Source organism: Trichosurus vulpecula, chromosome 1 (genome assembly GCF_011100635.1).
Source record: "Trichosurus vulpecula isolate mTriVul1 chromosome 1, mTriVul1.pri, whole genome shotgun sequence".
NCBI lineage: Eukaryota > Metazoa > Chordata > Mammalia > Diprotodontia > Phalangeridae > Trichosurus > Trichosurus vulpecula.
In genome coordinates, this window is record NC_050573.1 from 129,983,815 (window position 1) to 130,007,492 (window position 23,678).

At 35.6% G+C, this 23,678-nt stretch overlaps 1 protein-coding gene across 3 annotated transcripts in view; it reads left to right on the top strand.

Moving 5' to 3' along the window:
* Positions 1–23,678, top strand: part of CSMD3 (CUB and Sushi multiple domains 3) — a 1,625,828-nt gene that overhangs the window by 1,505,058 nt on the left and 97,092 nt on the right. For 2 of the 3 annotated variants that reach the window (XM_036758935.1, XM_036758952.1), the window contains 3 exons: positions 4,447–4,632; positions 6,851–7,045; positions 9,286–9,459. In XM_036758935.1, the coding sequence (XP_036614830.1) occupies positions 4,447–4,632; positions 6,851–7,045; positions 9,286–9,459 (555 nt within the window). The remainder of the gene's footprint in view (positions 1–4,446; positions 4,633–6,850; positions 7,046–9,285; positions 9,460–23,678) is intronic. The other variant, XM_036758944.1, reaches the window with a different exon arrangement.

Consider the following 23,678-nt stretch of genomic DNA (forward strand, 5'->3'; position numbering starts at 1 on the left):
GTCTTTCATGTTTTATTGGTGATGTTGATATTTTTAAAAAATGTACAGGCATATTATATTTCAGATTTTGTCAGTACAAAAACTCGTTAAACTAATCTCTGTGTTGGGCTTTGATCATACCCAATAAAATTTAGGGGTTTTTTTAACCTACTATTTTATTTTGTGGTTTTGTTAGGCAATAGAAGGAAATATAGTCACTATGTAAAGTTAGTCCTAGAATTATACAAGAAACTTTTTGACTTTTTGATGTTACCAGGATTATTATTTAGAGAAAAGAAACTGTTTTGACAAATTTCATTGGAATAGAAAATGATTGGGTGTTGGAAAAACTACTGAATTTGGAAACAAGAACCCTTAATTCAAATTTCACCTTCGTGACCTCGGGGCAAATTGCTATCTTCATTTTTCTCCTCTGTAAATTATGGATAATCATATTTGGAATACCTCTTTGTCAGGTTATTAAAAGGAAAATAAATTGCCAAACTTAAAATATCACTTGTGAGGAGAAATTTCTCAAAATGTTCAATTCTCCCAACTTTCCTTTATACGATTTTAAAAATTATTTTTGTCAAAACTTGTCTAGGTTTTCCATCTAGAAGATTACAGACATTTAAAGAAGGTCAATATTAATAAAACATCCAGATCATTGCTTATCACAGCTTTTACAATGATTTATTTCAAATTTTTTTCATTGCCAGTTACTCTCACTCAGATCAGAATATTCCATTGTCATTAAAGGTGCACAATGCTGGGGAGGGAGGGTTCTCTTTTTATTTTCCCTGTGTAACCTGGGAATAAATTTTTGTAATATTTCTTGGAGGTAGGTGCTTCTCCTTTTATTTTAAGATATATTAGTTTCTCAAGCTGAATGAGTTTCCAAAATAATTTCCTTGGTAATGAATTGAAAAGTATATATTCTGAACCGAAAGCTCTCCATAGAAGAAAAACTAGGATTTGAAATGTGTCAAGCTGACAATACGAAATTATTTTCCTCCCTGCCTTCCTCCCTCTCTTCCTCCCTCCTTTTTCTCCCTCCATCCTTTTTCTCCCTCCCTCCATCCTTCTCTCTCCCTCTCCTCTTCCTCTTCCTCTTCCTCTCTCTTTCTCTCTCTCTCTCATATCATGGACTGGAATTTTCCAAAGGCCCACATAAAAATGTGATGTTGTTTCAACAGAATTCAGGGAGCCTTTTACCTTTGCAGTACTATTTTAGGGGTCTGTAATTAGATAGCAAGGATAATTATATGCTTAATCATTCAAAATTGGATAAATAATTTATTAAGTCAATTTCATTGCTTTTCCACAGTCTACAAGGTCTAAAATCATGAATGGATCAAATTCTTCAGTGATAGTAATCCTGCTATTCAGCTCTGTCAGTGTAATATTGATTCATTAATGCATTCCCTCCTCTCTAACCAAGCCCTTTTGATTTTAGAATAATGAATCTTGAACTAACAAATGCTGAAGTTTATTAGAAATAGTAAAATGACACTATTCAATTTAGAGAAGGAAACTTAAAATAGAATGTACATTTTTCTACCTAAGCTCACATGATAATATCGATTCCTTACAATAATAACAGATATATAGAAAGTGCTAGTGATAGATATGTTTTATGTGCTTTTGCCTTCGATTTATTTGTGATCAAGTCTAAGAAAAGCATTATGAAAACATTTAACAATGTAAGCATATATTAATTGACAATAGCATCAAGATGTAATCAAATACTACAGAATCATATTATCCAGTTCTATTAAATAGACATCTATTAAAGGGAAGGGAAGGGGAAGGCAGTCATCATTCATATAGCAACTTCTCTGTGCTAGGCACTGTGCTAGGTGCTTTTGACATATATTAACTAATTTAATCTTGACAACAACCCTGTGTGGAAGGTGCTGTTATTATCCTCATTTTACAGTTGAAGAAACTGAAGCCACCAGAGTTGAAGTGACCTGCCCAGGGTCACACAGATAAGTATCTGAGGCCAGGTCTTCCTGACCCTAGGCCCAGAGCTTTATCTACTCTGCCATCGGCTGCTTCAATTGTAGACAGATGCTAGGCACTGGTGTACAAGTAGGAAGTTTCTGAACTAAAAGCACTTTCCATAGGCCAAAATAAAGGCTCAACTCATAATGCATATTGAGTATTTGTTAGTCACATGTGGGGAAACTAAGGCATGAGCTATAGAATAAGGATAGAGATTTGACTTGTGATTTATTTTGCTTAGGGACTTCTCACATGAGGAAACTCTTTACCAATGCTTAGCTAGCAGCTTTTCTGCAACTTACATTTTTAGAGAATTAGTAGAGCAGTGAGAAGTTAAGTGATTTGTGTAGGATCACCTGGCCATTTTATGTCAGATGCAGGACTTGAACACAAATCTTCTTGTCTGTTAGACCAACTCTTTATCCACTGTACCATGCTGTCTCTCTGTGAACTATATCAAAGCTTTATTTTAGAGATTTCTCCAGCATAAAATTCTGAAGTAGAGACAATGAGCCAAAAATAGAAATTATCCTTCTTGGGTCCAGTTCTCAAGATTGAGCCAGGTCTATGTAATCCCAGAATACTCAGAGGGGGTGAGAAGAGCTGGGCCACAGGACATATCCAGGATGTATGTGCAGGTTTCATCATTTTTTGTGAACTTCACACATGTTTGAGGTTTGTCTAAATTTTTATAATAAGTCGATGTACTTGCCCTAAAATTAACTGAGCTAGGACAATTTATCATGACCTTCATTTGGACCGTTTGTATATTACAGAGATTTATTCAGTTATTTCTCAGAATATTGAAATTATTCCTGGAAGAGTTCTGTAATTATTTAAAATAGTTTAGTCTTAACTATAAATGTGGAGAACACTAAGTGGAGGAAGAATTTCTGTTTTCCAGATATGCATTTGGATGGACAACTTATGCATGTTGTCCAGATTATAAATAGGTTGATGATGGATAGACAGATATACACACAAACACATACATACACACACATACATACATACACATATCTGGGACAATGTCTTTAGTATATTGCAAGCTCCTTCAATGACTCTAATATATTTGCAGACATAAAAGGCCATAAAAATATCTATATTCTAATATATCATCATATGGTAGCTAGTCATGGGGTACAGAATTTAAAATGAATGTAATGCAGATGGCAATGGAGGAGTGCATGGTAGTTATGAGAAGGCTACACAATAAAAGACATCATTAATAAAATGCATGATTAGAAGAGAAAATTGGTTTGCCTTGTGGCAAAAGTGAGAAAGAACAGGCAAAGATCTGTATCTATAGTATCATCATGATATCAGAAAAAAATTGAGGAAAGCCTCCAGCATGTTGACTAATTCCTGGGACATAGGCAAGAGGGACAGGATTAGCAAGCATGGATAGGTCGATATCTGCATCATTAGAGGGAACACATAAATAAATGAAATATGTATTCATTTAAGTATTTGAGTATATGTTTGAAATTTGGGAGGAGGGTGATTATACTTTTCAGGACCACTAGCAATGGGAGGTCTGGACCCACTCAAAAACTTAACTCTGCGTCACAGACATTGTGGTCCTGAGTTCATGACATTGGGCAGCTATGTCCATGGGAAAACTGTTGATTTCTCCCCCAAATCACTATAAAGCTATTCTGAATGCTGAATATGGACCAATGTGCTCTCAGTTAGCCAAGTTAAATCTACTGGGACAGAAAATATTTAACTAGGGAAAGAGTTGAAGGAAGATGATGAAAGTAGTCCCTGATCAATTTGAGTAGTTTCCTTCTCAAACTGATGAGGTTCTAGGGCATGCACTCTTGCTTTAATGCCTGTGAAAAATATTGCTTCTTGGAAAGTGACCATACTCACAGAAGAGGAATACCCTTCTGTTAACCTCCAAACAGTAGCCCATGAATTATAATTTCTTCAGGTTGATAGAAACTCAAATTGATCAGGGATTCCCTGATCATCACCCTACCATCATCCCTGAAACCCACACACATCCAAACTACAGGGACTGGATCGAATGGAGAAGACTAAAAAAAATTGGCAATCTTTGCTCCTCTTCCCTTTCCCTCAACGACAAAATTTATGCCATTTTTTCATATATTCCAATAAAAAAAGTCCATTTTTCCTATATTCCTATAAGCACAAAAGTACTGATCTCTCTGCACAAGCTATTTAGGAACTAAATGGCAAATTATATATAAAAAAATCAGGGAATAAAGCAGCAGGAAACTAGAAATGGGACCTGGATAAATAAAAGTTTACATAATGTACCTTTGAACAACACTTATACTTGGAAATTAAGGAAATCCTTTTCTTCACTTTAGCATTTTTTTCAAAGGACTTGATAAAATCCCATATACTTTTTATATCTTTTTTTAAATAAACCAATAGACTTTTCTCACAACAGACAGATTTAGTAGCATTTTGGGTTTTTGTTCTTTTCAGCAATTTCTTGTGGGATTCCTAAAGCACCAACAAATGGTGGAATACTCACAACAGATTACTTGGTGGGGACCCGTGTTACCTATTTCTGCAATGATGGCTACAGACTCTCATCTAAAGAACTCACCACTGCAGTATGTCAGTCTGATGGAACATGGAGCAATCATAATAAAACACCTCGCTGTGTGGGTAAGTAATAGAATTTTCATAATTTGTATCTTTATGTTTCCAAAAAATGTCAACTTTCAGTTCTCATCTACTACTGAGATTACTGTTGAGATGAATTTGTTTATTGTAATGGGGATTATTCACAGTTGATTCTGCTATTGTAGGCACCAAAGTACTGAGGAAATAAGGAGCATCTTCATTTTAGAACAAGCATATTTCAGAGTTTCCAGACAAACAAAATCATTGTTAAATGAAGAGCCCTGCTGCAATATCTTCATCAGTTTTATGTTTTAGTCACCAATCTATCTACAAGTATGTGCTGAATGCACATAAATGTATTTGGTATAAATCATAATCAGATTGAGAAGAAACTCTGGTCTAGCCCCGGAGACCTGGTGCATGAATGTCTTCAACAGTTTCCTAGCAATCGGTCATCAGTCCCTGCTGGAACAAATCTAGTAATGAGGAAATCACAATGTCATATGACAGTGAATTCTGTTTTGGGACAGCTCCATTTTGGGCAAGGTCTTATTCTAAGCTAAAATCTATTTCTCTCTTAGAATTATAGAATCATATTCATGTATTATTCCTAGTTGTGCTCTTTGGAGACTCACATAATCTAAAGAATTGCTCCTCCAGATGAGACCTTTACATATATAAATATCATGCGTGCTGTTTTTTCTCTTCTCCACATTAAATAGCTCCACTCTTTCAACTCTTGTGTTATGACTTTGAATATAAATACTAACATAGAATTGATTGTCCCAACTGCTCCTCATTGCTAGAGAAGAAATGAAATGAGGATAGATTAAAAATATTTTGTGTGAAGTATAAACGAGTTTTAAAATAGATGTGTGACAATTTGGAGACAACCAGCCTGCTAATCAGATAACCTGAAGTTTTGTCACTCTCTTCTACATATACTTTTGTTTCCCACTCTTTCTCTGAAGATGCAAGACTTAGAATTGAATACAGTATTCCAGACTGAATGAAATTATCTTTGGAAGAATAACATTATTTTCCAACATATCCAACTCTACGTTAAGGAGCTAATTATATGACCAGTGGATTGTCTATGCTACTGGGTCCTCTTCCTTCTCCTTGCTTCTGACTGAAATTTAAGGTTTTTCATTTTATTCAAATTGGATGGGGAAAAGGAAATGAGATTTGTATATATCATCCTATTTAATTTATTCATCCTTATGTTATTTATAATAGTATTTTTATTTATATCCACTTTGAGGTTTATAAAGTACTTTCCTCACAATAACTCTCTGGAGAAGATCATGTGTTAAAAACTGATTGATGTGTATTCATTAAAAAATAATTCTAACTTGTTTTCACGTCTCAAATAGGTATCTATTCTTAATACCATTTACATTAAAATAAACAAATATTGCAATAGACTAAACTTATAACCAACCTTTTCAAGAAAGAGGACATACTCTCAAGTACAAGTTCTTCTGCATATATGATTCTTCCTATAAACCTAATATGATTGTTTCCAACATCATTTTAAAGAGAACAGTTTCACATACTCCTAGATGGCAATTCATATACTATATTAAATGTAGTATGCCTCCTTTAAAAATATGACATGGTAATTGGGATGGTTCAACCCATAACGTGATTTAAGAAGACTGTAAGAAAAGACTGTGATAAAAAATATGACACTGATCATTTTATCCCTATTTCAAAATGAAATATGATCACAGAGGATGGTAAATGCCATGGTCAAGGGCCTTACCTGCATGCCATATGAGCATTCATTGAAGACAATGAGGATGTTTGGCTTATGGAAGAGATAATTTACAAGGGACATGAGAGTTGTGTTCAAGTATTTGAAAGGTAAATATAAGAAAGAGAAATTAGATTTGTTCTTCGTGGCCCCACAGACCAGGTATAGTAGACACAATGGATAGAAGTCTCAAAGAAATAAATTTAGGCTTGATGTCAGACAAAACTTCCTAACTGTCACCTCTGTACAAAAGTTCAGTGCACTCCATCGGAGCTGGTAGATTCCCCTTCACCAGAGTCTTTCAAGCAAAAGCTGAATGATCAAATATGCTCTGGACTAGAGGGGTATCATTCAGGAACAGTTTGGTCTAAGTGGCCTCTGAGGCTTCTACCAACTCCAGCATTCTATATTTCATTGGTCAAGCACAAAATAGATGTTCAATAGATATTTCTCTAACAAATAAAAGATTGAATTAAGACAATGTGTTTTTTATTCATGTAGTTGTTACTTGCCCAAGCATTAATTCCTTCTCATTGGAACATGGAAGGTGGCGAATTGTGAATGGCTCCCATTATGAGTATAAAACTAAAGTAGTTTTTAGCTGTGACCCTGGTTATCATGGATTAGGCCCAGCATCTATTGAATGCCTTGCTAATGGGACTTGGAGCTGGAGAAACGAAAGACCATACTGTCAAAGTGAGTATTTACTTATCTAGTTTTTTTCCCCCAATATATAATTTTCATATGAAATGCTAATTTAATGACATTTTTCTTTCCCAAAACACACAAGTAAAATATCAACTAGTACTATCAGATATAGGTGCTAGATCTGTGATAATCATGATGATGAGATGTATTTGTTAATCCGTTGTCATTGTTACTCAGATTGTAACTATATTAGCATTGGAAATTCCTGATGTAATTGTTACTTATACTGATGCATATCAGTATGATATCTCTAACTTATAATCTCAGAGTTTCCTTGGGCACTGAGAAGTTAAATGACCTACCCATGGACACTCAGCTAATATATGTTGGAAGAAGAATTTGAACATTAAGTCCTCTCGACTCTAACACCAGGTCTCTATGCACCATACCATGATGTCTATGATGTTGCTGCTGCTGCTGCTGCTTATAATAAAAACAAAAACAATAAAACCTTGAATTAAAGGAATTCTACTTTTACTACTTTTACACAAAACTTTGTGTCATTTATTTCCACAATAACACCATGAGTTAACTAAAGTAGCTATCATCATGCTTATTTTTCTTAATAAGACAACTGAGGCATTTAGTAGTTAAGTATTTTGCTCAAGTTCTCAAAACTGACAATATGAGAATAGGTCATAGGTTACGTGATATACGAGTCAGTATTCTCCACACTACCAGGGGTGAGGAACTCGTGACCTTAAGGCCACAAGTGTCCTTCTAGGTCATTGGGTATGGCCTTCTGACTGAGTCCAAATTTTACAGAACATATCCATTTATTAAGGGGATTTGTTCTGTGAAGTTTGGATTCAGTCAAAGGGCTGCACTTGAGGACCTAGAGGGCCATGTGTGGCCTCAGGGCCACAGGCCCCCCACCCCTGCAACTAGACCATTCACGTGGCTAGAATTGTGACAGAATTTAACTTGGGAATTATATAGGGCATGAATTCATTGCTCATTATTTCAGATCTAGTGTTCCAGAGGCTACTGAAAGTAGATGAGGATTCTACTTCATTATATCTTGCATGTAACAGTAAACTGACAGGAAGTTACAATAACAAATATAGCCAATTCTCTAATACATTATGACAAAAGAAAACTAGCTTCTTGCCCTGGCAAGTAAACAAATCATTCCCTAAAAAATGAAAATATTAGAAAGCTGAATAACAACTTTTAAAATCTATTATTGCACTATCAACAAAGTTTAATGACTCAAAAACGATTTTCCTTAAAAGTACAAAATAGACGAAATCATAAATATTGATTTCCAATGAGGTCCTACACAATAGCAATTATTTAGTAACCAGAAGAGGTAATGCTAAAGAGTATATGAAGCTGCTTACTGAAATGCTTAAAACACTCTGATGGAAAAAACTGAAAATAGCATTTGAAAATAACCTAAGCCATTTTCACTTTTCAGCCAATTGCACTATCGAGCTGCCATGTTATAACTCAGCTTGAGTTTTCTGTTTAGGTGAATATACTCATTCTTTAGAATGGAATCAGTACCACTTTATATGGAAACCCCAAAGTAGTTCAATAAAAAACTTTGTATTTTAGGAGGTCAAACCATCTAAAAGGCCTAAGAAATCCTAAGAATGTTCCTCTGTGGCAGATAGAAAATAGACATCTTCATTTTACAATTTAGAAAACTAATGAACCTAGAGGCTATGTAGGATTATGATGGTTGCACAAATTAGAAGAGTGCCATGTATAAGAAATACATAATGAAAGCTTTTTTATTGATGACTAAATCTTAATATCCTGAAGTTTCTGATTTAATTCCCATATTTTGTTCAGCAGCTCATGATTCTTTTTGGTACCCTGTGTTGTAAGAAAATGCATAATTTTTAAATTAAACAAGTTACTATGATATGTGTAATATAAAACATAAAATATATAACCATATTAAACTATATTATTAAATCATATTCACTAGCTCCCAAATTTGAAATGTTTCTCTTGGACACTATCATCCCAGATATTCTCCTTCTAATTGTGCTCTCTAGCCTCTTCGTTGAAGTATTCCTTATTCAGCAACTACATTTTAATTTTATCAGGAGTTTAGGCCAGGGCATTCATTTCCTGACTTGAAAAATAGCACACAGCTCCCCCAAGGAAGATTTTTCAAGAAGTAAGTTGTCAACATGACTTGATCCATTTTGTTTTTATAAAACTATGCATAGAATATTAATTTCTAAAATTATTTAACTTTTTTATTTTTTAAGTTATTTCTTGTGGAGAACTTCCTACACCTCCAAATGGAAATAAGATTGGAACTCAAATTTCATACGGATCAACAGCTATCTTTACCTGTGATTCAGGGTACATGCTTGTCGGCTCTACTGTAAGAGAATGCCTTTCTTCTGGACTTTGGAGTGGAACTGAAACCAGATGCTTAGGTACATACTTTAATTTCTCTACTTAATTCACATATCGTTATTTCTTACAAAATTGGGAAGCAAGAAAAATGGAGAAAAGTTCTTTTTCAAAATTTCTCTTAAAAATGCCAAATGAAGTTACATTCGTTATGCATTATGTTAGAGTATTACAGCACTATAGAAACTATTTGGGTAAAATATTTAATAAAATCTTCCACGGTAGCTTTATGGACAGGATGGAAAGGTATAGGATAGATTCAGAGGTGTCTTCATGGTCATATGTAAAGAGTACCCATTAATAGGTTGATGTTAGTTTGGAGGGAAGTTTGTAGTGACCCTTTTGTTCAACATTTTTAGTAATAGGGGAAGGGGAGGAAGACAATTATTATCTACATCTGTATAATATATAGATATAACATTATAATCATTTATATAGTGCCTACCACGTGCCAGGCACTGTGCCAAGCACTGCACGAATATTATTTCATTCGATCCTCACAACAACCCTGCAAGGTAAGTGTCCCTCTAGCTCTTTCTTGCTCAAAAAAAAGGAAAATAAACTGTATTTATTTTAGTATAATTTGTGTGTGTGTGTGTGTGTGTGTGTGTGTGTACACACACACATATATATACACATATATATATATATATATACACATATATATATATATATTTCTTCATGTGCATATTGTTTCTTTCCCCTGATAGGATATAATCTTTTTGAAAGCAGGGACTATTTCATCTGTCTTTTATCAAAGCTTTAGGAGCTTGAGGTAACAGATTTCTTTTACCTGTACAAGAACACAATAGTAGGGAGTGAAGTAAGAGAGGTGTTGAGCCCAAAGGAAGCATCACATTGTGACTGTCAAATGGTTGGAATTTTTGAATTTTCTATCAACAAAACTAACAATGTCCCTGGAAGAACAGTGGCCGACAATAGCAGTATCTACTTCTGTTGTGGAGGATAAACTAGACATACTTGGGAGAGGCAGCCTCTGGACTCTCCAAGAGCTACAACTCTTGGAGCCCAGAAAAGAACGATACTACGGAGGAACTTCATAATGGCTTCAGAAAGGGAACCATGAGATACCTTCCTTTCAATCAGGAACTATGAGATATCTCTTTGTCAGATGTGTTTTCTAAACTTGAACACTCTTTTCATGGGACTCTATCGGCACCCATGTGGGAGTTTATCTCTGATTTTGTGGATCTCAGAATTTGTCGAAGTTTTTCGTACTAATTTTTTTATGTGATTTCAGCACGGCATGTCCCCTCATGAAAGATAAATAATGAAGCTGGATGGTGATCAGTTATGAATGTTTTCATCGGGGCTCATGAATAACAATATCAGAAAACCACCGCTATCTTTCCTAGATTAGCCCTAGAACTGTAAAAAGAAAAGTAGCCAGCCAACCTGTGGGGAATCAGCCTTTCAATGCAAGTATATACATTAGCAAAGGCATTATTAAGTTGGAGAATCTTCAGTGTGACACCAAGATACTGAGGGGCCTTGAGATTAGGTAAAGATATATTTAACATGTAATAATACATATATGGATGCTCATATTTATACATTGGACTTACACACATGTATACATGTATACCTGTGTAGATACGCATATGTGCTAAAAAAAGAAGTACGGATGAGGGATGTTTAGTCTGGAGAAGAGAAGATATAAGAATATAGCTATCTTTAAGTATTTGAATAGCCATCTAGTGCAAGATGAATTAGACTCCCTTTAGTCTACCGAAGGCAAAAATGCAATCAATGAATTGAAGATGTCAAGAGACAGATTTTAGCTCAATCTGTCAAAAAGTAGAATGAGCCTTATCAAGAGAAAGTATATACTCTCTTACCGAGGTGGTCAAGCAGAGACTAGATAAATAATTTTCTTTGTTATAGGGGGGATTTTTTTGAGGTATGGGTTGAGAAGATGGCTTCTGATAGCCCTTCTATTGATTCTGTGATTTGAATTCAAAAGCTCTGGACTTGAGTCCTTATCTGATATATGTCAATGAGAAAGTTCCTGACTTTTAGGTTTCTCATCTATAAAATGAGGATAATACTTCCATCATCTATCTCACTGGGATGTTGTGGGGGCAGGGCTTTGTGTAGTATGATGCATAATCCGTGTATCACTATAAAGTAAGGAAATACAGGGTGCCCCAAAAGTCTTAAAACAGCTATTTCACACCATACTAAGACTTTGAGAAACATTGGATATAGCAAATAGTACTCAACAGAAAAAAGCTATTTAAGTTGAAGTTACTCAATTAAAAGTCTTTATGAGAAATTTGACCTTAACCTCAGTTTCTTAATCTGTAAAATGAGGAATGGGACTATGTGATTGCTTAGTTACTTTCTAACTCCACATTCTATTATCTTAAAATACCATTTTCATTAAGGAATGGTGAATAGAACTATGGGAAAAATTTATTGAAAGTTAGAATAATATCTAAATATATGATTGGACTAACATTAATCATATTCAGTTCATGCAAAATATATATCAGCTGACTATTGACTAAATGTTTAATGAAGACATTATTGCTCCAGCATTTTAACTTTATTTCATGTTATGTCTTATGCTTTGTTACTCCGAATTGTGTAATTGTACAGTATGATTTGGATTTATTTATTTTTTAGGCTTTGAAGTAAAAATAGAACAGTCATATTGGTGGCATGAGTGTAAGTGAATGAGAAAGGAGAGTTACATGTGTCAGTATCTTTCTCTTAAGAAACTTTTTGACTTCTTGAAATTTCCAGAGATTTAATTTACTATTACTATAATTAGCCACTATTTTCTTGAATGATCTATAGTTTCTTTGGTGGGAGCAGTCCTTTCACCAGCACAGTCTGCAATCTCTCATTACATTAGAAGTTATCATCGAGTTGCTAGAATAAAAAAAAAAAATCTTACTATGATCGTGATGAGTTTTTTTCAAATATAGATAAGGCAGTACTAGCACAAGAGATATATAATCTATCACAGATCTCTTACTGAACACTGAATACCTTTCTTACTGATTATTTTCTAGCTTAGTAGTTTATTCACTAGCATCTCTTGCAAGAACCGAGGTTAAATTACATACTACAAGGAGGCAAAAGAATAGGACTATAGCAGAAAATGTATTTATATTTCACTATATTTACATCCAAATCTTTAGAATCCCATTTGTGAAATAGAATTTTGGTAGTTTTTTTTAACTTTAGTTTCTTTTAAAATATATTATGACAACTCTTCACTAGCAAAGTGGTGAAGATATTTATCTACTTATACTCTTTTTGTTAGTATTAAAAGAATGCCATGATTTATGTTTCATCTTCTTTTCAAATGTACTTCATTCTCTTAATATTAAATTACTATCATGATTTATGGTTCATTTTTCTCCAAGAAAAGGGTTTAAGGATATGATAATACATGTAGAATTAGATACTAATGACATGTTTCTGCAGTAATTTCTAACTTGCCTGTGTAGGAAAGAGTTTTTGTCTTTCTCTTAACAAACCTAATAAAAAATACTACAAAGAAAACAGAGTACTGTTAAATGTTCCCAGTTTAGCTCTATTTTTAAATTAGATTTATACTTCATAAAAAATGACAAAATGCTTATACTTCGGTATTTTAAAGCACATTTTTTGCCTGCAGGAAGATAGGAAATGCCTAAAGATAAGCTTGAAAATATTCACATATTATACAATCTTTATTCCAAAGTTAAAAGAGCATAGCCAGAAGCCTTTAGTTTAAATCCCAATTTCTCTGAGGCATAATAGGCATAATTTAGACTCCAATAATACAATTTTATTAGGCAAAGTATGAAAAGAATTATAGAAAGTTGTCAAAAATAGTAAATAAGAATGTAAAACTTTTTCAGTATGCATTACTGAGTCAAGAGGATTAATGTTATCTAACAAGTGGAGTATACACCTAGTTGGTTTGTTTATGTATGGGTTTTATCAGTTGAACTATGGCCATCATTATCCCATAGTTCTCCCATAGTCAATCAGTAAATATCTATTAAGTGCTTACCATGTTCCAAGAACTGTGCTGCATGTTAGAAATAGACAAAAGTAAAAAAACACCTACTCTCAAGAAGCTTACATTCTATTGTAGGGAAAAAATACACACACACACACACACACACACACGTGTGTATGTATATATATATATATATATATATATATATATATATATATATATATATATATATACACACACATATATAAATATGAAAAGATCGTTTTGGGGGGAGATGTATTAGCAGCTTTGGTGACGCTAATACTTCTTAGCTCCTTAGAGTATTCTACATCCAAAAGATGTAGCAGTCAGTACTATGATTTTCTCTAAATCTGTGCAAACAATTCTTTTTAGGCTGTCTGTGGCTTAAATAGGGCCTCAGGACTAGTGATCATGTGTGAAGGGGACTTTTTCAAGTTTAACCCTTTTGAGTCTTTCTTCACCCTGGAGTACTGGACATATTCAAAGGGTGAAAGAGGCCCCCATCCTACATATATATTCATAACAACTCCTTGGTAGCACAAAAAGAAAAGAATTTAATATTTTCCAAAACTTAAAAAATATACTACTCAAGCACAAATCTGCTAATACATTTATAAATTAAGAATATGAGTTTGTACCTTAAGAAAATTTAAGTGATTAAGCTATTTTCAAAATTTCAAATTCCATATTATCTAAATATGATCAATGTGACATATATAGATAGAGTTATATACATACAAATGCATGTGTGTATTTATACATATATTCAGATAGATTGATTGATTTAAAATTCTGGTAGATTACCCAAATATACATACTGATTTTTTAAAAAATAATGTGATTTTTCTGCAACATCTCTGGGAGCTATATCTTCCCTTCTTTTCAGCCCATGGGAGTGGGGGAGCAAGGAAGAGAAGGTTTTTATCTAAGGATGGTATTATATAGATTAAGGAATGAAAAAACTGCTCTTCAGTCATACTTCACAATCCTTTTTCTGTATATTCTAGGTTGCAATCTGATAGTCACAATGATTTTATGCTGTTTTCATAAAGGGAAAAGAAAATTTCTCTTTTTTTCACTGGGAAAATCTATAACAAATATTAGGTAACAATTCAGAGTAATCAAAAAAGAAAACATGGTGAATAACCTGTATATATCTAAAAGAATTACAGGTACCATGTCTTTCTTCATAATTTGCTTAGTGGTATTAAAAAAAAGGATTCTTTGAGATAGAATGTATTTTATGTTCTTGAATGCTAGCTTACTCAATGTAACCTCAGTTTAGGGGCAGCTAGGTGGAGCTGGATAGAGCAGTGACCCCGAAGTCAAAAAGACCTGAGTTCAAATCCAGCCTGAAATACTTGATGCTTATTAGCTATGTGACCCTGGGCAAGTCATGTAACCCCTATTGCCTTACCCTGCCCCAAAATGTAATCTCATTTTAAGTCATAGTCATATAAGTCAAGTAGTCATAAATTTAGCTTGAGTGGTCATAAATTTGGAAAAGCAGACAGCTAGAGTGAGCAATAGGTTTGGAAAGAAAACAACAGAAAAGTCAGCAAATTTTTGTAAAGGCACAAAATACATATTAAATAAACTATTAAGATAAATTGAAATGTAAAAATTGTGAAATAAATTATAAGTCAGTCACCAAACAATTATCAAGCACTTATAATTATATACAAGGCTACCCTAGGAGGCAAAGAACTGCAAGAGAATAAACTCATGTCCTTAAGGAGGTAATATTCTAATGGGGTAGACAACAAGCAAATAACTCTGAATATACAAAATATATACAGTGTATATGGAAGTTAATACAGAAGAAAGGCACTAGCAGGTGGGGAGGGGGAAGGAAAAAAGGCAGGATTGTAGAATGTGAGATATGAGCTGAGACTTGAAGGAATCTAGGGAGGCACATCCATTCATTTCATAAAATCATTGCATCATAGAGTTGGAAAAGATCTCAGTAGTCATCAAGAATTCAGTACAAGATACATGATCATCCAGTCTTTGCTTGAAGACCTCCAGTCACCAGCAGTCTGTAACTTCCTCCAGAAGCATGCTATTCTACCTTTTCACTCTCCCTAAATTCAGGACTTTTACATTGAACACCTGCAACGGCAAAGAGTATATCTAAGTGTGCATAGGTTCGCAAAGTGGGCAGTACCACCCCCTCCCCCCAATAAAAGCCTCAGGTACAATTGGGAGGTGTTGAATAAAAATAAGAGTTAACCTAATCTAATCCCAGGAGGGTTGTGAGTATTTTTTTAAAGGGGGCGGTAGGCCAAATAAGTTTAGGAACCTCTGGAAAGAGGAATGCAAAAATAAGTAACAGCCAGTCCCTGTTCTCAAGAAACTAAGTAGCTAGGGCTTGATGCAATAAATACATAAATAACCATGTTTTGTAAGAGAACAACAAAGATCTACGAATGTTCAAAAGAATTATGACAATCTGTTGACAATCCAGGGCGGGTGTCACGAAGATGACATTTGAGTTGAATCTTGAAGGATTTTGACGTGGAATGGGGATATTTCAAGTGCAAGGAATTACAGGAGCCAAGGAAAAGAGAGGAAAAAATAGTATAAATATTTAGGGAACTATGAATAATGAGATGGGGCTGATCATGTCTACAAAAATAATAGCTGTCATCTATATAAGATTTGCAGCATTCTCTAATTTGCTTTAAAAAAACAACTGGGTATCACAGATTAGGAAGAACATTGATAAGCTGAAGGATAACACAAGATCTAGCAGTTTCTACATTAAGGGATGGAAGGGCTTGGAATATGATATTCCAGAGGTCAAAGGAGCTAGGATTAAAGCCAAGAATCACCTGCCAAGCAAAATTGAGTATAATACTTCAGGACAAAATATGGATTTGCAATGAAATAGAGGACTTTCAAGCTTTCTCAATGAAAAGACCAGAGCTGAATAGAAAATTTGACTTTCAAATGCAAGAATCAAGAGAAGCATGAAAAGGTAAACAGGAAAGAGAAATCATAAGGGACTTACTACAGTTGAACTGTTTTGTTTACATTCCTACATGGAAATACGATATTTGTAACTCATGAGACCTTTCTCGGTATTAGGGTAGTTGAAGGGAATATACACATATATAGACAAAGGGAACAGGGTGAGTTGAATATGAAAGGATGATCTCAAAAAAAAAAAATAAGGGGAGAGAGAGGAATATATTGGGAGGAGAAAGGGAGAGATAGAATGGGGTAAATTTTCTCAAAAGAGACAAGAAAAAGCAGTTATAAAAGAAGGGAAGAGAGGGAAGGTGAAATAGAATGAGTGAATTTTGCTCTTATTAGAGTTGGCTTAAGTAGAGAATAACATACACACTCAGTTGGGTATCTTACCTTACAGGAAAGTGGGGGAAGGGGATGAGGGGGGAACGATGGAAGAGAGGGCAAATTGAGAGAGGAGGTAGTCAAAAGCAAACACTTTGAAAAGGGACAGGGCCAAAGGAGAAAACTGAATAAAGGGAGACAGGGTACGATGGAGGGAAATATAGTTAGTCTTTCACAACATGACTATTATGGAAGTGTTTTACATAACAATACATGTATAACCTATATTGAATTGCTTGCCTTCTCAAGGATGGTGGGTGGGGAGGGAAGAAGGGAGAGAATTTGGAACTCAAAGTTCTAAAAACAAATGTTTAAAAAAATTATTTTTATATGCAACTGGGAAATAAGATATACAGACAATGGGGTATAGAAATCTATCTTGCCCTACAAGAAAGTAAGGGGAAAGGGGATTGGGGCAGGGGGGTGATAGAAAAGGGGACTGACTGGGAAAGGGGAAATCAGAATACATGCCACCTTGTGGTGGGGGGAGGGTAGAGATGGGGAGAAAATTTGTAACTCAAAATCTTGTGGAAATGAATGTTGAAAACTAAAATAAATTTTGACAAAAAATTTTAAAAGAGTGACTAGAATGGCAAAGCAGTTTGAGTCTAGGCTATATGAGGATCATTTCAATGTGTTGTTAAGCCCAGGGTATATAAATAAAAGCAAAATAAAAGACAATCCCTTACTTCAAAGAGCTTATATTCTAATCAGGTGTAATAGTAATTAAGGTGGGACTTTTTTCTGTTCTTCTCTTAAGTGCCTTTAATGATTCTGGCCTTTGTTTGAATGGGGCAGATAAAGTGGGATCTTTTTATCTTGGAGTATTTCTCAGTACCAAGACAATTGGGAGTCATTGATATGTATATGATGTGATACTGGGAATGGGGAATTTTCCCACCCCCAGCCTGGGTGAGGTCAGAGCCCTCAGGGCTCTGGCACACTCATGGAAGGAGTGTTGAGACTCTGGGCAAGCTACAAACTGCCTCCCAGCTTTGCAACCCAGATTTGGTTCTTCTCAGGTAACTATGTATTGTGATTTGAATCAGACAAGGTCTATCTGTTGATGTTAGTAATTTCTGTTTGTATTTTCCTTGCAGTTCAGGGGGCTGATCTTTTCCCCCTGAACTGTGAATGATATTTGTATGTTTGATTAAACTGAGACTGTTAACCCCTTAAAGTTACTTTCCTTAGTAAAGCAGATAAAAGAACCTGTATTGGCAGGTTTCTGTGTGCTGGATGTTGGTGGGTCTTACACCCCTACAGCAGCTGCTAGTAGATTGTCGGTACATCAGGGGAGAAAATACACAAATGGGAGTTGAAGGGGGGGTGCGGGGGTTGTTGAGGAATAAAACAATGCAGCTCTGAAGCATGGTTTTGAAGTCTAAAGAAAATTAGGGCTGGTAGAGAGACAAAGGCAGGCCAGCCTGGCCCCTCTACAAAAGGGAGGCTCCAGGAGAATCTCGCTAATGAAAGAAGTGGAGGGAGGAAGTAGGAACTGTGGAGACATATTTCATGGTAAGTAGAACTCCTGGGGTGGTAGTCTCTAATGCTAAGTTTTTGAGAAAAGATTGTTTGACTAACAGAACATAAAGGAATTCAACTTCTAGAAATGTTCCAGAGTTCAAATCTTGTTTTTATTTATTTTAAAGAGATTCCATTCTTAAAGCTCCAATCTAATTTGAAAATGAGTTCTATTTTAGACATTTGAATTTGAGATACTTATAATATGTCCAGGTAAAAATATGCAAAAGACAGTTGGTGGTTCAAGGTCTGAGGCTCAGGAGAGATACTATTCATAGCACTGGATATATGGTTATGGGAATCATATTCCTAGAGAAGGTAACTGAATCTATGAGAACTGATGAGTTCACCAAATGATATAATAGAGAGAAATAAAAAAATCAGAAGGCTCAGGACAGAGCCTCAGAGAAAACATATGGTTAAGGGAAATAACATAGATGAATAAACAACCAGTAAACATATATTAAGCACCTATTTGTGCCAGGCACTATATTAAGTTCTGGGGTTCCAAAAGGGGCAAAAGACAGTCCCTGCTGTGTGGGGTGGTGAGACTACCTGAGTACCCCAATAATTCACAGAGGCTTCTCAGGTAGGGACAGAAAAGAAATTACTGTAATTTTACAAATCTTGCGAGTTTTGGGCGTCTCCTCCACTAGGACGAACTCATGGAGGGAGGCAGCTCACAAATGCAAAGCACCAAATATATCCTATTGCAAAAGAACTCCCACCCACCACTATCCCTCCTCTCCATTGACTGGGAGGTGGGCTTACAATCTAGGCTGGAAAAGCTAGACAAAGAACCAGGAAATCAAGCATAGCCAATCTAAGGTAAAGAGGAGGAATGAGGGAGGGGAGGGGGAGTCTTCCTGCATTTGGTAACAACTCTGTGCTAGCAGGGGGAAAGAGAGAGAGGCACTTATTGCCCCAGGCCCCGAATTCCTGAGAGTTAGGTAATCACATTCCTACAAGGTTAAATCCCAAGGTCTATTCCATCCTCTCACTGCCCCTGCTTATTCCAGAAATAATTCTTATATTTTCTCTTTCTGTAAAGTCTTCATAAGAATTATCTCCCACTCACTGCCCTCTAGGAACTTACAATCCAATGTGGGTGACAGCATGCCAACAAATATATGCAAAACATACTACATATGGAATAAATAGGAAATAATTAGCAGAAGAAAGGTACTAGCCTGAAGAAGAGTTGGGAAAGGTTTCCTATAAAAGATGGGATTTTAGTAGGGACTTTATAGAAGCCAAGGAAATCCATAGGTAGAGTTGAAGAGGGAGAGAATTTCAGGCATGGGAGACAATGAAAGAAAATGCCCGGAGGTGAGAGATAAAGGATCCTACTGGTTGAACAGCCAGGAAGCCAATGTTACTGGATCAAAAAGTATATGGCGGAGAGTAGGGTAAAAGAAGAATGGAAAGGTAAAAAGGGGCTAGGTTATGAAAGGTTTGGATGTCAAAAAACATTTTGTATTTGATCCTAGAGGTGATAGGAAGCCACTGGAGTTTATTGATTGGGGGGAAGGTGTTTGACATGGTAAGACCTGTTCTTTAAGACAATCACTTTAGTGCCTGAATGGGGGATGGATTGAAGTGGAGACAGACTTGAGACAGGCAGCCCCACCAGCAGACCAGCAGGTTATTGCAGTAGTCCAAGTGAGGTAATGAGGGCCTACATTGGAATGGTGACAGTGTCAGAGCAGAGAAGAAAGCATAAATGAAAGATATTGCTGAGATAAAATCAACTGGCCTTGATAACAACTTGAATTTGGAGGGGTGGAATGGGAAGGAAGGATAGTGAGGAGTCAAGGATAACTCCCAGGTTGTGAGCCTAAGAGACAGGGAAGATAGTGTTCCTTTGTGTTGCTTTCTATAGTAATAGAGAAATTAGGAGGAGGGAAAGTGTAGGGGGAAAGATAATGATTTCCATTTTTGACATGTTTGGTTTGAGATAACTGAAAAGCAGTTGGAGATATAAGATTGGAGGTCAGCAAAGAGGTTAGGACTGGATAGGGAGACCTGGGGACCCTCTGCGTAGAGATGGTATTTTAATCCATGGTTGATGTTGAAGTTACCAGGTGAAGTGTTGTAGAGGGAAAATAGAAGAAGCCCTGGGACAGAACTCTGAAGTTATGGTTATGGTTAGAGGGCATGTTTTTGGGTGAGTATTCAGCAAAGGAGACTTAGGAGAAATCAGGTAGGTTGAAGGAGATCCAATAGAGAGTGGTGTCTCAAAATCTAGAGAGAAGAGAGTATCAAAGAGAAGAGGATGATCAACAGTGTTAAAGGCTGCAGAGAGGACCAAGAGAATGAGGATTCAGAAAAGGCCATGAGATTTGGCAACCAAGAGATCTTTGGTAACCGTTGAAAGAGCAGTTTTGACAGAATGATAAAGTCAGCAACTGGACCGTATGGAGTTAAGAAGAAAGTGAGAGGAAAGAAAATGGAAACGCTGATTATAGATGACCTTTTCAAGGAGTTCACCTACAAATGGCTGAAGAGATATAGGAAGATAGAGGAACTATAGGTTGATAGCAGTGAGGGAAGGATCAAGTGTCTGTGTTTTTTTCAGACTGGGGAATACATGGGCATGTTTATAGGTAATAGGAAATGAGGCAGTAGAAAGGGAGATATTAAAAATAAATATTAGAGTGAATATGACAGAGAAAACAATCTCTTGGAGAAATTGGAATGAAATGAGATCCCTTGAACATCCAAAAAGGAGACTGAAAAAGAGCAGTCAGGCAGAAAGGAAAATCAATAGAGAGTAATGTAATGAAAAGCTAGAGAGTAAAGAGAATCCAGGAGGGGCAATCTACTAGTGTCAGAGGCTGCAGAGATATCCAGAAGAATGAGGACTGAGATAAGGCTGGTAAATTTGTCAATTAAGAGACCTCTGGTAACTTTTGAAAGAGTAGTTTCATTTGAAAAGGGAAGGACTCTGTAGACTTGGAGAGATTCAAGAAAAGGAAGAGAATGGTCAAAGGGTAATCTACTGGAAAAGGCTAGAAGCAATGAGATCAAGATATATGAAGAATAAGGACATCTTCATCAGAGATGAGTAAAAGAGGAAGTATTTGAGGAACGTGTCTGAACGGTTTGAAATGAAGAGAACAACAAGGAACCAGCTCTTGGGAAGTGACTGCAGTTTTTTTGAAGTATTAGGCCCTGAACAGAGAGGGCCTGAGGAGAAATAAGAAGACTTGGAATAGCTGCTGTGCAGAAAGGATAATAAGTCCATTAAGGGACAATGCAATTATTGTCTTGCTGCAGTGAGACCCAGGTTAGATTAGAAAATTTACATTTTAGCAGGCCTAATAAACATGATTTTTGTGGTTCCCCCCCCCCAATTAATATCACATGAATAGAAGTGGAGGTTAGAAGTACTCCAAGGTATAATCCAGAGTGCATTGTAAAAGTACTATACTGTAACATACGCTTGTTCATTAATAAGATTTATATCAATCAATGAATGCAATCTAATTTTATTGACTTATTCAACAAAACAAACATCAATTCCTCTAGAAAGAAATACCAACCTGACTCCTAAAGGTACTGGTAAACAAGTTTATAACAGTGCTTCTGCTAGGGCTCTCTCTGAGCCTAAATGAAGGCTGTGTGTCTCCCTCTGAGGTGGCATTCTTGCAAGTCTGCATCAGTTGCCACTGCCCTCCAGCAAACACTGGATGGTTGAAACTCAACGTGCAGGGAATGTAGGAGTCTATTCTCATGACCACTCAGAAGCAAACTGATGGCTTAGGCCACTAATAGTTTTTGTGGTCCTGACTAAGCATTTGCAAATTACATTTAAATTCTGATTGGTGATCAATTACCCAAGCTTGTGATGAAAGAAAATTTTAAATCAAAACTAATGTCATTAGCAGATGTTTTTCAGTTGTTTACCAGATTTAGGACACACACATCAACAGTAGTTATCAGATTTTGAGTACATTACACATCAATGCCGAACTATAGCATTCAAGTGCTTATCTTATAGAAAAAAACAAAAACAAACAGAAATGTTACATAACAATTATATAGTCACAGAATGGAAGCTTGGAATAGAATTCGTTATATTGAGCTAACATACTTTTCCCCAATATACAAGATTTATCAACAATAGGAAAAGGAGCAAGGGATTTTAATATGGAAGATAGTGATTGGATTGATGCGCCAAGGGTTCCATATAGGGAAGGAAAGAGAATACATCCAGTGCAGGGAAGATGGCCTGAGAAAGAACTGAGTTTTAGAGGAATTAAAGGTCATTTTGACAATGAAGGATGGAGGTAATTATCATTAGGCTTAGGCAAAGATGGAATGATTTAAGATTATGATCATAAAATAGAATTTCAGAGTTCTTGAACCAGGAAATAGAGAAACTTGTGAGTCATAGCAAGATCAAAGTTATGATAATCTCTCTGTGTAACTGAAGTGTAGTGGAGGAATTAATCATGTGAATTGAAGAGGAATAAAATGAAGTAAAATGAAGAGGAGAAAATTAGTGTATTTGAAGGAGATTCAATAAATATGTTATAGGCCCCTAGTGTGAAGACTGGATTTGGAGGGTAGGAATGAGCCTGTCTTTGAGCTCATTAAAGAAGGAAGGAGAATGCTCTGAGAGTCTGCATATGAAAGCCACTAACCACCAAAATCTGGAGTAGAATCAGTAGATGATAAATTCTGCTTGCCCTTTCAATGGTGCTTTCTCGAATATCTGCTCAACAATTAACATATTTCCTTCCATCTTAAACCTTTTCCTTTCATACTTTTCTCATATTCTGGTATTCACTGAGACCTAGCTCTCCTGATAATAGTGCTTTCCCCTTGTTCCCCTAATCACTAGTTGAGGTAAGGGAGTCAGAATTCTCCTTATTCCTCATTGCTACTTTACGAATATCTTTTCCATCATCAAAGTAAAAGTTATTTCTCTTTCTACAGAAAGCAGGTGATAATGCACAGGATCTGTAAATAAATGTTACTTTTTTGTGCTGTGTATACATTCCATTTATTTTCTGAACCTGTGCGTTATTGCCTGCCTTCTGTAGAAAAAGAAATCAACTTTGCTTTGTGTCAAGCTTTGCTCCACATTTCTACCCCATATTTTTATTTGGTATTTCCCAGAGCAATATAAATACTGTTCTGATTATTTCTCTATTATCAAAATGTAATATGGAATATCAAAAATTTGTTTGTAAGTCATCCAGTGTTTTTACACAGAAAATATCAGAAAGAAAAAGTGAATTCCTTTGAAAATTGTTGGATAATTAGATATAGATTCCATTCAATAATGCTTTATTATGTACCTACTGTGTTACAGGTACAGGTAGATGCTGATAATACAAAGACAGAAAG